This window comes from Watersipora subatra, chromosome 11 (genome assembly GCF_963576615.1).
Source record: "Watersipora subatra chromosome 11, tzWatSuba1.1, whole genome shotgun sequence".
In the NCBI taxonomy this organism is placed as follows: domain Eukaryota; kingdom Metazoa; phylum Bryozoa; class Gymnolaemata; order Cheilostomatida; family Watersiporidae; genus Watersipora; species Watersipora subatra.
The window spans coordinates 27171002-27186265 of NC_088718.1; the positions used below are offsets into that span (position 1 = coordinate 27171002).

The following is a 15264-nucleotide window of genomic DNA, read 5'->3' on the forward strand; positions in this document are numbered from 1 at the left end:
ATATCGGTATTTTTCTATCATTTGCCATTGTTTTTGATGTTTGAGATGATCTGACTGCCAGGATGTTTCTAGATTAAAATTGACAAAACTAGTTCGCGATTAAAATGATCAGAAAAAAAATGTGCGAAATGATGTCACTAGTTGCTATTATAGTGATAACTAATATCAGCTATCGCGTTCAAGTTGCAGCGTTACACGGTTCTATTCTGTCGGTCTCTTTGAACTATAGACGTCGTAATCGCACTTTCGCTTGATCTGAGTGTTTTTATCGTGATCAAGTTTTGTCAATTTTAATCTTGAAACATCCTAGCATTCAGATAACCTTAAACATCAAAAACAATAACAAATCATAGAAAAATACTGATACTTTCTGATAAAATTTACTAAACTGTTGTGTAAGTTCATCTTTAAATGCTACTTACGTTGAGAAATTTCACCATCTTCCAGACATTTTAATTCATAAAAGATCCCACCCTATTATTCAACAGCTGCTTAGTTATAGCTCAAAGATCAATGTCATTGTCAACGTCTCTGTCAATGTCCGAGTCAACATCCTATCGTGCCCGCGGAGTGAGCTCTAGTAACCAATAACATGACAAAATGTGGTTCCAACCACACTGAAAGTTGGTAAACCTATGATTTGAAAATACCATTTGACCGAGGGATCAGCGAAATATATATTACGTTATTGGCAAATGTTTAAACTATGATCTATAAGCTGTAATTATGTTGAAATTAACTCAAAATGTGAGTTTGGCGCTCTAGAACTTGTCTATTTAAAATCTTTGCTCATGTCAATGTTATATATAGTTCAAAAAGACTGTGCTTGTACAAACAGCTGTTGTTTACTGATCTCGTGAAGTTTTACAGCTGATACTGAGAACACAACTCCAAAAGATGACCCGCTTAAGTACGTAGGTTAGTGTGCTTGTATATTGTGCAAGTAGATTAATCTATTCAAATTGAAGCCGTTCATTACTATTTCTGTGGGTGAAGCTTGGTGAAGTTTTATTTCATAAACTCAGACGGTCCTTCAGTAGGAGACAATTTCTACTATTGCTACAATTGTCTACTTCTTTCCAACCTTTTCATAGGAAAAAGCCATAGTTGTCTGCAATTACAAAATTAGCACCCTTATTTAACCAGAGTTATTACACTTTTGTTTTTCTCTTACGCTGAAGAGGTACAGTGCACACCTGGGTTATGATGTCTCCGTTTTACGTTGTTTTGGTCTTACGATGTGAAGCATGATGTTTTTTTGGCCCCTCATTAAAAGTTGACTTGCAACAAAATTCACATTACAGTTATTTGTTATTAAAAGATTCACCATGTTTTACTCTGCTGTGTTGTAGGTTCAAAATATGTGGAAATGTGATTACAAAGCTCTTAAAAGCTCAAAAACGAACAGTTAATCGCCGCCATCACAAAAACGCCATAGTTTGGAATCTCTTTATTTTGCTGACGTACTCTAACAGTTTGGTTACTGTTTTGACACGTGAAATTAAAGGTCAATAAAAGGCTCAATATAAAATGTTTCGTAGCACTAGTGTATGAAAAACACTTCGGGTTCTACCAAAAAGCCCGTATCAAATATAGATGCTCGCTAATTTACAGTTTCGTTTCAGCCTGGTCTAGTCATCTAGTCGTAATCTGATCATGTGACCCATATTTCCTGTCAAACAGCGCGAACAATTTCTGCAGCATTTTTCGAATATCACAGGTGACCAGCAGACTCGTCATGTTTATCAGAGGATGATATGCACTCCTTCGAGCTAAGGGTAAAAAGTTAAACAATTTTTTATGGTAGGTTTTGAGATATCAGTGCTCAAAGTGACAGCATTACAATGATGATGAAATAGACGCGTAAGGACAATAGACATGGTTTTATTGAATACGTGAAGTATATTTGTGAAAATATTTTGACGAATGAGGTTGCATAAAACTGTAAACAGAAGCCATCATGTTCGTCTACGTCCCATTTGAGCAGTTTTGGAAAGGGATTCCAATCTACGCCGTTTTCATGATGGCTGCTATTAACTGCTCGTTTTTGAGCTTTTAAGAGCTTGTAATCACATTTCTACATATTTTGCACCTACAACACAGCAGAGTAAGACATGGGGAATCTTTTGATATCAAATAACTGTAATGTGAATTTTGTTGCAAGTCAACCTCTAAGGGATTTTTTTCTATACCAGATCAACAAAATCTGTCTTGAAATTCAAATTTGGCAGTCGGTGTGCTGAATAGGTTGGAATCACAAAGATGGTGATATACTATTTACCGAAATCTCTCCCACAACGCCTGAATGAGATACGATGCTCACTCTCCTCAGTTCAGCGTCCTTCGACGTTTAGTAGTTTGGAGTAGTAAATGTTTAGTAGTAAATGCTTGATAATACATGAGTGAAACGAAAATTAGTGAAAAATAAGCGAAAGTGAAAATTTATTATGCATTTCAGTGTTTAATATAATATTTACGATAAGCTTTACGCTATACGCATATAACTATATAACTACATATATAACATCAACTCGTTAGCCATGTGTCCTAATTTTGATAACGGCGTTAAAGGAAGAAGTAAAACAATGATTACCATTGCAATTAAGCTAGAATACTAGGTTAACTATAAGTTAACTATAGTTACTAAGGTTAATGTACTATTTTGTTATTGATCTCTAATATGTACAGTACGTATATAAAATTGCGATGTTTTCTACCAAATGGTGTTTGCATTAGATAATTACTATGGGTTTTTATATCCCTCTATACAACATTTTCTTCTTACAATGCTAACACCGGAATAAATTAGTGTCATATGGCAGAAGTGCACTGTACTGTAGATGACAAGAAATGTGGGAGTCAATAGCAAAGCAATTTTATATTATGTTATATGAATGTAGGAGACAGCTAGACAGTTAATGTCTTACAGGTCATCGACAGCATTTTTACTCAGAGCCGCTCATAAACATTATTATGCAATCTTAGCCAAATCCGTCTGCAGCAGTAATCATTATGAACAAGTTTTCATTTACTATAGTTTATGAGTGTTTTTTCTTTACCCAAACTTTATAGTTAGCTACATATACATATATATCATCTCTTGATGTAGCTCATCATATATTATAAAACTCTGTATCCTTGAGTCTGCAACTTTCAATTACGATTCAATGATATACTATCGCATCACTTTGTATTAACATTAGAATAAATTTGATCCTTCATATATAACACTATGGCTTGTCACTCTGACAATAGTGATTGACTATCATTGAACCTAGAAACACCCTGTTGATGAGCATTAGCATTTTTCTTCCTCACATATGTGGATGTCTGCATCACTTCGTGGATATTTGCATCATTTTTGCGGGTATTTGTACTATTGTGGTAGATATTAACATCAATTTTGTGGACATCTGCATCTCTTTGGTGAATAACTAATTTTTGTGGATATCTGCATCCTTTTTGTGGATATCTGCATCGTCTGGTTGAATAACTCTATAGTCTATAATTTCAGTGGATATGTACGTAACCTTGGTTGATATCTTAACCATTTTGTTACTTATATTTGCACTGTTGTGGATGTCTGCATTACTTTGGTTATTCTCCCTGCCACTCTATTCACAATAGACATGATATTATAGTTACTAGGCGCTGGTGACTACATCAATAGCGTGCTGCTCTTTATCTACAGGTGTGCGGCAAATGGATGTACTTTTCTGTGCTCGCTTCAGTCATTGGTACATCTTTCTCATATGGCTATGCTCTAGGTTCACTCAACACTCCCACTAAGGTAAGATGTGTAACAGCTATGGTGAGTCAGCTATGGTGAGTCAGCCGCCAAACCTCAGACTATGCACTGTTGCGTAAGGCTTGTTGGCAGCATTACAGACGGTTCCCAACCTACGAACGAGTTACATTCCGAACGATTGTTCGTAAGGTGAATTTGTTCGTAAGTTGCTTCAGTGCTATATTTTGTATTATAATTTATGTTTAAGGCCTATATAAGTATATTGAAGGTTTATATAAGTACTAGCTGCATTACCCGTCTACAGGAGCAGATTCACGGGCAGCATAAGGTTTATTGAGAGTTGTTTTTCATACGGTAAAACAACTCCAAATATGCAGTTACATCTCCCTCTCTCCATCTCTCCGTCTCTCCCCTCTCTCTCCCTCTCTCCCCTCTCTCTCCCTCCCTCTTCTCCCTCTTTCTCTCCCTCTCTCTCTCCCCCCCTCTCCTCCTCGCTCTCCCTCTCTCTCTCCTTCTCTCCCTCTTTCCCCTCTCTCCCTCCTCTCCCTCTCCCCATCTCTCCGTCTCTCCCCTCTCTCCCTCTCTCTCTCTCCCTCTTTCCGTCTCTCCCTCTTCCGTCTTTCCCCTCTCTCTCCCTCTCTCTCCCTCTCTCTCCCTCTCTCTCTCCCCCTCTCCTCCTCGCTCTCCCCTTCTCTCTCTCCCTCTCCCCCTCTCTCTCTCTCCCCCCTCTCCTCCTCGCTCTCCCTCTCTCTCCCTTTCTCTCTCTCTCCCTTAGTTCAACGCAACACTTGCGGATAGACAACATTTTTGGTTTTTCTGTCGGGCGTATGAAGAAACAGTTTTCGGCGTGTGCCTACTTTTGAGCAGGCGACGTATAGCTGGTCATGGCTGATGCAGGGTGACAGTAAGTCGATAGCAGCTGCTCTCTTTCTTTTCACAATAGCGTATCGCAACCCTCGGAGTACTCGTGAAAGTTCTGTAATAGTAAGTTACAGTAGGCCTACTCGAAGCTGGAAAAAATTAGTAACTCGGCTGCTGAAGGAAATGAACATGACCAACTATCACGAAAAGCGGCAAATCCAACGTTATTAAGTAGTGGAGATGTGGCAATTCATAGACAATACAACATCGTATAAGAAACACTTACCTTTTTGATGTGGAAATTTAGTAGGTGAGAAATGCGTTTTTCCAGTGGCTCCAAGAAACAAACGTTTGCGTGACCTTCTCGGTACACGTTGGCAGTAAATATTAATTGCATGTAAATAACTACTCGTTAATTTATTTTATTTAACGAATAGTACATTTGTATAGCTGTATAGACACCTTTGTATAGGCCGCAGAACTCAGGAAAGGTGCTTTTTAACACGGCAGAAATTTTACCGTTTAAAAAGCGTGCTAACCGGGGATTTCGGTTAATGCGCCAGAGCGGTGAAAGAAAAACAACAGAATCGCCACACCTTTATATAAGCCGTTTGGCTCAAATCGTCAGAGAAAAGTAGCGGCTAATAGTCCATATTACGAAATTACGATATTACGATGATTAGTACACATATTAATTCGGTTGGCTTCGTTCGACCGAATAGAAAAAGAAAGACCGCTCTATAATTTATTTACCGTTACTACACATATTAATTCAGTTCGCTTCGTACGACCGAAATTTGTACGACGATTATACTGCTCATATTTGGGAGTTATCGGTGACTCAATATATCGAGAAGACAACTCATACTATTAGCATATCAGTATTTATCGTCCATCCCTACGATGAATAGCAGGTTACGTATTATAATAGAGGCGTGCACTAACCGGAGATTCCCGTTAATGCGCCCTAGCGGTGAAAAAAACCACAAAATAGACACGCCCTTATATAAAAGTAGCGGCTAATAGTCCGAAATGTACGGTACTCTATAAAGCGGACAGACAGATACACAGATAGATGGACAACGATTGCCGTTTATATAGTAGATGTTTAAGGCTTGTATAAGTAACCTGTATTGGTTTGTACTGAAAAAAATATTTAATAAAATGGAGATAATACTTTAGTGGATGCCGGGCCATGACACTGCATTTCTTATTTATTGTATGTCTTGTCCTTTTTATTATATTGTTGTTTTAATCGTTATGCTATCACTTATCGTTGTTGTCTTATTTTTTTGTATGTGTTGTCCTTTTATTATATCGTTGTTTCACTCATTATGCTATTGTTATATCTGATATCCCGTCATAACACTATCACTTATCGTCACTTATATTGTTGTCATACTAACTGCGAGCGGTCCTATTTATTCACCTTTTAGCCGGTGTTCTTGCCGTTAGCCGGAACGGTTGATATTATTGTATATAAAGGAGCGCACTCACTAATTAGTTGAGCAGAGCAGATAGCCGTACGCTTCTCGGCTAGTGAAATTCTCTTCGCTAATAAAAAGTTGAATGAAACTGCACGCACTCTCTTCTCTTTATTTATTAGTCTAAATCGTGCGAAGTAAAGGCCGGAAAATTCCTTTACAATACGTACAGTAAAAATAAAAAAAGTTCTTTGCCCACTGGAGATACGTTCACGCACTTATGCACTGCAACGAACTGGGCAGAGAAAGGTGGATGCTGGGTGGTGCTTCTGAGTAGTGCCTATTTTCGCCGCTAATACGTCGGTAATACCGTCGGTATTAGCGGCGGACATTGGCTCAGACCTGTTCGTATGTACCGTTGTTCGTAACTCGAATGTTTGTAAGTAGGGAACCGTCTGTACTTCAAATGATATGAGTGTAAAATAGTCATAAATCATGTTTGATACTGTAAAGTAGGCCTATTATGCAGAACCATGATGACTTTTACCATATTTAGTGTTATGTGGAAACATGACTAATTTCCATATTTGCTGTTATGTAGACACATGACTAGTTACCATAATTGGTACTAAGAAACTACTAATTTGGTATGTGGTACTGTGAGAGGCACCAATCTAAGAGACCTGTTTATGGCTTGTTTAAAGTCACTAGATACATGTATTCTATCTGATAATGTCCATCTGTCTGTAACGTTCTGTCTTTTAGTCTATTGTAAATAATTTGCTTAAATTTCATTGCTTCTCAGGCTATTCAAGAATTTGTTTTATAACGCAATATCATGTATCTTTTTGATCGATTGCCGCAGCCCTTAGCTTCAATGGTTGGTTTTTTTGTATGCTTTTCTGATGCACAAAATAATCACACAAAATTGCCAAATTGTAACTCATCAAAGCTGCCATTACGTGTCTGCTCCTTCGACCTGTCCTCTTTTTACCTAATACGAATTTTCCTGTCCAACAGGTTATGCAAGGCGCCTACAAAAATTGGTACAACATTAGCAGTGGTGGTGGTGATCTGTCACAATCGGAGATCACATTTCTCTGGTCTGCAACAGTGAGCATCTATTGTCTGGGTGGTGTACTCTCAGGATGTGTGAGTGGTTTTATGGCTGACAAATTTGGCAGGTGAGTGTGCATCTTCACACATTCACCTACATTGGCACAACAAACTATGTCTCTAGCCTTCACTATGGTCTGATATAAACAGTAGACTATATCTTTAACCCTCAATATAATTTGATATAAACAGTAGACTATATCTCTAGCCCTCAATATGGTCTGATATAAACAGTAGACTATCTCTCTAGATCTCACTATGGTCTGATATAAACAGTAGACTATCTCTCTCTAACCTTCACTATGGTCTGATATAAACAGTAGACTATATATCTCTATCCCTCACTATGGTCTGATATAAACAGGAGACTGTATCTCTCTAACCTTCACTATGGTCTGATATAAACAATAGACTGTATCCCTCTAACCTTCACTATGGTCTGATATAAACAGTATACTATCTCTCTATCCCTCAATATGGTCTGATACAAACAGTAGACTATATCTCTAGATCTCACTATGGTCTGATATAAACAGTAGACTATCTCTCTCTAACCTTCACTATGGTCTGATATAAACAGTAGACTATATATCTCTATCCCTCACTATGGTCTGATATAAACAGGAGACTGTATCTCTCTAACCTTCACTATGGTCTGATATAAACAGTAGATCATATCTCTCTAACCCTCACTATGGTCTGATATAAACAGTAGATCATATCTCTCTATCCCTCACTATAGTCTGATATAAACAGTATACCATGTCTATCTATGAAGATCTAAAGAGTCAACAATATCTCTCTACCTGTCACTGTGACCTAATATAAGCAGTGATGTTTCCTCTTGCCAAGTAAAAGTCAATCGTTAGCAAGAGCCAGCGCGTGCTCTGCTTGCCATCTAAAGTTAGCACTGGACTGTTTCATTCCTCTTAAACTAACATGAGTTTATTTACAGGAAAAGGTGCATGTTGGTGCTGAATATCGTACAAGTGATTGCAGTTGCTCTCATGTTCTCTAGCATATGGCTGCACAGTTATGGAGTTATAATTGCAGGAAGATTTATATATGGTCTTTATGGAGGTAAGAGTTTATATGACATCTTATCCTGTAAACTGTTGCCCTCGTTATCACATTGTGTGGTAGGTTAAATGTACGGCCACAAGCGACGATTTTATCGTTATGGCCGAAATCATGAAAAACACAGAATTATTTGGCCGAATAATCAGAATTGTCAGAGCTGTGCACGCTCACCGAAATTGTCGACGAAACCCTTTTAATTGGTTGAACAATTTATTAGCGAGCACGATTTTAACAGCTTTTGCAATTGGTATAGTCCAAGACACGTATTGCGACACGCAACAAAAATACGAGTGCAATTTAACATACTACATTCGGTGCAACTGCTTAGATTGCACTATTGTTGGTTTTTATCATTTAGACAGCATGGCTACAAATCGTTTCTTTTTTAATAACAATGATTTTATTAGCAGCAAAATTTCCGTTGTGAAAAGAGTTGCCATCTTTACCGCAATCAAGTCAGTTGCATCGTATTTACTATGGCAAGTCACGTTAGTATTTTTCTTATGTGACACGTTACGTGTCTTGGACTATATAAATTGCAAAAGCTGCTGAAATCGTGCTCGCTAATAATTTGTTTAGCCAATTAAAAGCGTTTCGTCGACGATTTCGGTGTGCATGCACAGCTGTGAAAATTCTGTGAACTTCGGTCAAATAATTCTGTGTTTCTTGTTCGTTTCGTGATTTCGGTCAGAACCAAAGATAAAATCATTACGTGTGGCCGTACCTTTAGGAAACAACTGTTTTACTAGGCAGCTTAGCTCAGACCACCCTGCAATTGCGAGATAGCTGCCAAACATGTATAGGTAATAGCGTCACAAAATGAAGTGATTGTGACTCACTGATGGATCCATAAGTGCACTACACTAAATACAGTAGGCCCTCCTACAACGTAAATAATCCGTTCCAGGAACGGCAAAATACACACGTAAATTGCCTAATCCATTGCAAGATTTTTCTAAACTCACCTGTTTGGCCATACAAAAAGAAAAACTAGACTTAAATTTTTTAATTTGTGTGCTGTATCGTGACTGCAAGAATATTGGTTTACATCGACAATTTTCCTCCTTTTTGTGATCAACTTCACTGGTTTTATAGACCATGATTACGGTAATTTTTACAATAAGCTGATGGAGAGTGCACATTTTCGACGTTTATTTACGACGATTTGCTTATTTTTACAAAGCAACAAAGTCTAGTCTGTACATTAAAACTAATTAAATATACTTAATATGTCTACAATAAAGAAAAACAATATCTTTACTATAAAAAGAGGGCTCTCTTCGAAATAAAATTTTAGGGGTGGTCAAGGTTACAATAAAAGATAACTTTCGACGATACTTCAATTCGTGACACGCAGTTTGGTAGGCCGACGCTGTAACACTATGAACAATTGTGTAGCTACCCTATTCTCTGTTTTGTTGACATATTTAATGATCTACATGTATGACAAAGAACTAGAATGTCGCGAAAGTGTTATTTATAATTGATATAATGCTATAAGCATGTCATTTTTTTCACGCAGAAGCGACAAGATAGGTTACCATTCAAATCGAATTTGAGAACTCGCCCGTCTTGACATTTTACGTTATATGGAATTTTTTACGTAGTACGAAGCAAAAACACTTCACATAAATTATTTATGTTATCTGGAATTTGCCTTATAGGAGGTATACATTATAGGAGCGTTTATTGTATCCGCTACCTAACCCGCATACAAACAGTGTATGTTGGTTGATGGTCTGATAAGCTAAGCAGTGGGCAAGCAATCCAAACCACTTTGCACAAATTGTTAAATAGTTTGTGGTTTGAAATTGCTTATTGACACTAATTTACCAGATGGTCACTAGTTTTTTTCTGCAAAATTAATTGTATTATCGAGTACTTCTATTAAAGTTGCATTTCATAATTTGAAAGACAACATTTTTAATAATTCTTAATAATTTCTACTGATGTTTTAGCTGTAATAGTACATAGCATTAGTGTTCTTCCTTCACGACATGCTGCAGCGGATCATCAGGAAACTGCTAAAATAGTATATCCATATTTCAAGCTATGAGTAGATTAGGCACTTTGCCATCACTACAACTTGACTCTGGTCATAAGAAGTTTTTAGTAAAACTATCTACAGCAGACTGAACAGTATTTTAACCAAATTTGGTAAAAGAGCACCAGTATATTCGAATATGTTTTTGCGGCAGTAATAAGTTTACGTTCTCGGTTTTTGGGCTTCAAACCTCATCAAATCATATGCAAAGAGCATATGGTTACATTCAACTGTTAATCCCGTTAATCGGTAAAAGGGTGTCGTTCCTGTCCTTTTCTGGCCAAAATAATACTATTTTGTTTTTTCATGAAGGTCGGTCACAAGTTAGCGAAACACACGCATACACACAAAACTTTAAGATTTATATATATATATATATAGTTCTATAAATATGAACTAAATAAAACTCAATAAAATGAACTATATATATATATATATATACATATATATATATATATATATATATATATATATACATATATATACATATATATATATATACATATATAGTTCATTTATGTATGTTGGAACAAATTTTGGCATAAGAACATATGTTGCCATAATAATTTTTTTCAATTTATTTTACCGCCTAAAAATGTAATGATAAATAATTCAGGTAATTTGTTACTCATAATATTAAAACAAATGCATTATTTAAAACTATGTAAAAATTAAGGAACTAAAATGATAATGATATTCAATAAAAAGGGTATTTTATTATTACTTGCCGTAGAGGCACAAAAATCATGTGTAGCTTCAGCAATACAAGGGTTTTGAGGTAGAGTTGATGATTCGTATTTATTGCGCAGCTTATTTTGGTTGGAACTTGGGAAATTTAAGCCAGCTTAGCTTATAAATGTATTATTATTTTTTACATTGTTTTATTTTTATTTTAAAAAATAAATACTTAAAAGCTTAAAAACAAAATTGTGTTTTTCAAAATCTTTGAAAGCTGTATAATAAACATTACTTTGAGTATAAAGTCAAATTTTACATGCTGTAATATTTGTAAAGTTTGTATGTTGAGGTGATCAAAAAGTAGGAGTTTAACTGTATTTCAAGCAACTCATAGATCATTGAAGTTCACAAACTCTTACAAGTTGGGTTCATAACTAGAAACGAAGAACTTGTATCTGACTATCAGTATGTAGTGAAAACATCCACGGTATTTTTCAATTCAGTTGCACCTTGGACGTTCAGTAACAGATCTTTACTATGGCAATGTTGAACATTAGTTTCATTAATCTTGTACCACAAACTGTATCTAGAGAAATCTACTAAGTATCCAACGCCAACATGGAAACAGCCGAGTCGCTCGCATTCTGTTGTGATTCAGTGTCGCTGTTTGGAAGTGAAATACCCACACAGTGTGCCATCTTTGTTTCATAGAAATGGCTTTAGCGACCAACCGCAGTGCACTTGTGTGTGGGCATAAATCTTGCTTTCTTGTTGCTTCCTATGCAGACATGCCTTATGGTGTCGCACAACCATCGCTCTACTGTTAGGGCCCTATGAAACATCATCTACTTGTCGGCCCAGGGTAGGGCTTCGGCACTATCACACCAATGTACCGCTACTCTATTCTTATATGGAAACTTAGCAGCAATGGTTACGGAGTGAAGGCTGTTATATTCATGAATGACTAGCTGTGCTACCCGGCCTTGCCCGGGTAATAAAAAAGTCTTTGGTCAGAAAATTGATTTGTGTTTAACATATAATAACATTGCCATTCCAATTTTCAAACTACATATCATGAGAGAAGTGTTTTGTGTAGTTGAAATAAATTAAGAGAGAAAATAAAAACAACTGTAAAGGTTTTCAAACTTTTTCAAACAAATTTTACACATCGTGTCGTGAGGAAAATGTTTTGTGCAGGTCAAATAATTTAAAAAAATAAAACAACCATAAAAATGTTTAGATGTAAATGTGAAATGATTAGCAGGTAATAGCTAAATTAAGTCGGTTTAGTTACGACTACAATAAATGTTGATTTGGTAATGATACAATTAATGCGAACTGAGAAAACAAAATAAAAATCCTGAATATGAATAATTAATAATAACAATTCTTGCATAGAAGTGTGTGTGTATGAGAAGGTTACTGTTCCACCAGAAGCTATCCACCAAAAAATTGAATACGACGATACTGGTACCTCTCGATACTGGTACAAATGTAAAAATGAGATATACTGTTTTTGTCTGACCGAATGGAGTGTTTTTGTCTGACCGAATGGAGAGATACTGTCGAGGCTCTTTTCACGGAGACCATATAATTGTCCGCGTGAAAAGAATTGGCCTTGACCCCAGATATAGTAATCGAACCTTGAGAAAAAGATTTCTTAACTGGGGCATCGTAACGTGTGGCCACATGGGTAAAATAATCAGCGTGCGCTATAGCTATACCCGGAATGACTGACAGATTTACACACATACTTTGAGAAATTTATACATGTACATAGATAGTAATTATGGTAATTAGCCCAGCAAGGTGAGAGTTTACTATGGCAGAATGCCTTGTTGCAGGTTTCGCTACAGTTGTCTGCCCACTCTACTTGAATGAGATTTCACCGGAGTCTATGCGTGGCAGTGTTGGCTCAATGAACCAAATGGGTGTTGTTGTTGGTCTGTTGCTTGGCCAGGTCATCGGACTTCCCCAGATCCTCGGCTCGCCTGACTATTTCTACTATATTCTAGGTGGGCATGGCCTCTACAGCTAGCTTCCTCTCCATGTTACGGCCTTCAGCCCTTCTAGTTCTACTGACTTGTCTAGCGTCACTATCATCTACTCTGCCTTTATAGATATTTTATAACTTATTTATGTTGTACGCCTTTCAGCTATACCCATAATTCCTGCTGTCTTGCACTGGGCTATGTTGGCAGTCAGCCCAGAGAGTCCTACTTGGCTCTATCTAAAAGGAAATGATAGGGAAGGTGCCCGAGCAGGTAAGGATCTTGATTTACACTCGTGATATTTCTTCTTTTCTCTTATTTGTTTTCTCTTTATCTCCATCTCTTTGGATGGCCATTCCATCATTAGATATATTGCTAGTATTGTCTTGCTGTAATTACAGCACTGGAGAAACTTAGAGATATGTCTGTTATGACATCAGTAGATGGGGAACTCGAAGACTATCACCGTCTTGAACTTTCTGCAGCTTCAGAGCCACAAGTGTGTTATTAGACTTCCAAGTGTTAAGTGTTATCTATGTGCTCTCTATGTGTTTTCTTGATGTTCCCTTCCATGACCCTGCCTCCTTTTAACCCTCTGCCCTCTGTCATTGAAATGGATACTTTTCCTCTAACACTCCCCATCTTCTACTATTTCTCTGTTTCTGCAGGTTTTATGTTTTTGTCTCACCATGTTTATCACTCTGCTACCCTCATTATTTCCACCATTCTGTTAACTCCATGCTACTGTATTTCTACTATTCTGTTACCCTCCCTACTATTCTACTATTCTTACCCTCTCTACTATTTCTACTATTCTGTTACCCTCCCTACTATTTCTACCATTCTGTTACCCTCCCTACTATTTCTACTATTCTATTACACTCCTTACTATTTTTACCATACCGTTACACTCTCCACTATTTCTATAGTTTTGTTGCACTCTTTACTGTTCTGCCTCCACCGGATTCTCACATGATCTGCCCATTTACTACCGTATTGTGGAACTTGAGTTTTATTAGCAGCAAAGTAATTTAGACATTTTTTTACCAGAATCTGCTCATGCTGTAGGGACCAGTGTATTGTACTAAATGTTGGCATCATCTCATATGATGAGAAAACGATTTGCCGATCTTCATTTAATTTTAAAGATGTGGTTGCATCAAATTTGAGTTGATTCTAAAATAAAGTATTTTTCTTTGTCTATCAGTTGATATGTTGTTTGTTGCGTTAGGCAATCTCATTACGAAGATATTTGAAGATTGAAATCGAAAAAATTCGATCGCCGTAAAAACGCTCATGCCAAACATCATGCCCAGACTTGCCCAAAATGATGTAACGCGTGATACAACCTGTCTCTATCTCTCGTATTCACATCGGCTATTGCGATAAAAGTCTAGCCCTACGCGGCTTTATTGGCATATATTTTATCTTGTATTTGCTCGTGTTGGCTAGAATAAAATTTTAAATTCAGCAACAGATACATTACTACCAATGTCTCAAAGGCCTCAAACAAGGAAAATTAAAAACTTGTCATATTAGCTTCTTCTAAATGTTGTGTAAACATCTTAGTACCGACTACCAATTCTACCGGTCTGCGGTAATTCTGTCAAGCAAACTATGTAGAATAAAGTCTTTGTATCCGCACAGTTTCGTCGCTACCCACACTAACGATATACAGCCTCCCAAAAGCCCCGCCCACATTATGCCCGTCGCCTATCCTGGGGCGGGGCTGTATATCATTGCCCACACGGAAAACTAGTTTCTTACTACCGTAAGTAAAATGAGCAAGCTTCGTCTTTGAAAAAAATATGTGGCGAAAGCAACTACATCCCTAAAAGTCATGTACATTGTATGTGTAGTTGACTGTCAACGTTATCGAGTCATTATTAGTATCAATGTGTAGAAAGAAGTTCACTGGCCACATGTGATTAGTTGATTCAAGTAATAAACAAATGGTCGAGCTATGCAAAAGTGCCTGTCAATGCAGTTCTGATTGCACTTCATAAATCCATCTATCAGAAAAGATTTCAACACAGGTCTCAACGGGGCTATGATATATCAATGTTCTGCAAATCATGTTTTGCATCATCTTCAACAATATTATTTTATTATATAATTTTTACAAGCAAAAAAATGTTCATCTCGGCATAAAGCTTTTATTTAAAATATTCATCAAGTAGTGGCCACTCACATAGTTTTAGCTGATACAATAAGACAAATTCATCTACTGCAGCAAACTCAAACAAAACATCATGGTTTATGCAGCACACATTCAAGTCTCTTTTTCCCATTTATGGCAGCTTCCACACTGACAAAGCTGCT

At 36.9% G+C, this 15264-nt stretch overlaps 1 protein-coding gene across 1 annotated transcript in view; it reads left to right on the top strand.

Annotated features, from left to right (window-relative positions):
• Window positions 1-15264, top strand: part of LOC137408323 (facilitated glucose transporter protein 1-like) — a 30857-nt gene that overhangs the window by 6619 nt on the left and 8974 nt on the right. The window contains exons 3-8 of the mRNA XM_068094813.1: window positions 3692-3790; window positions 7054-7217; window positions 8105-8229; window positions 12796-12966; window positions 13108-13215; window positions 13344-13441. Coding sequence (XP_067950914.1) covers window positions 3692-3790; window positions 7054-7217; window positions 8105-8229; window positions 12796-12966; window positions 13108-13215; window positions 13344-13441 — 765 coding nt within the window. The remainder of the gene's footprint in view (window positions 1-3691; window positions 3791-7053; window positions 7218-8104; window positions 8230-12795; window positions 12967-13107; window positions 13216-13343; window positions 13442-15264) is intronic.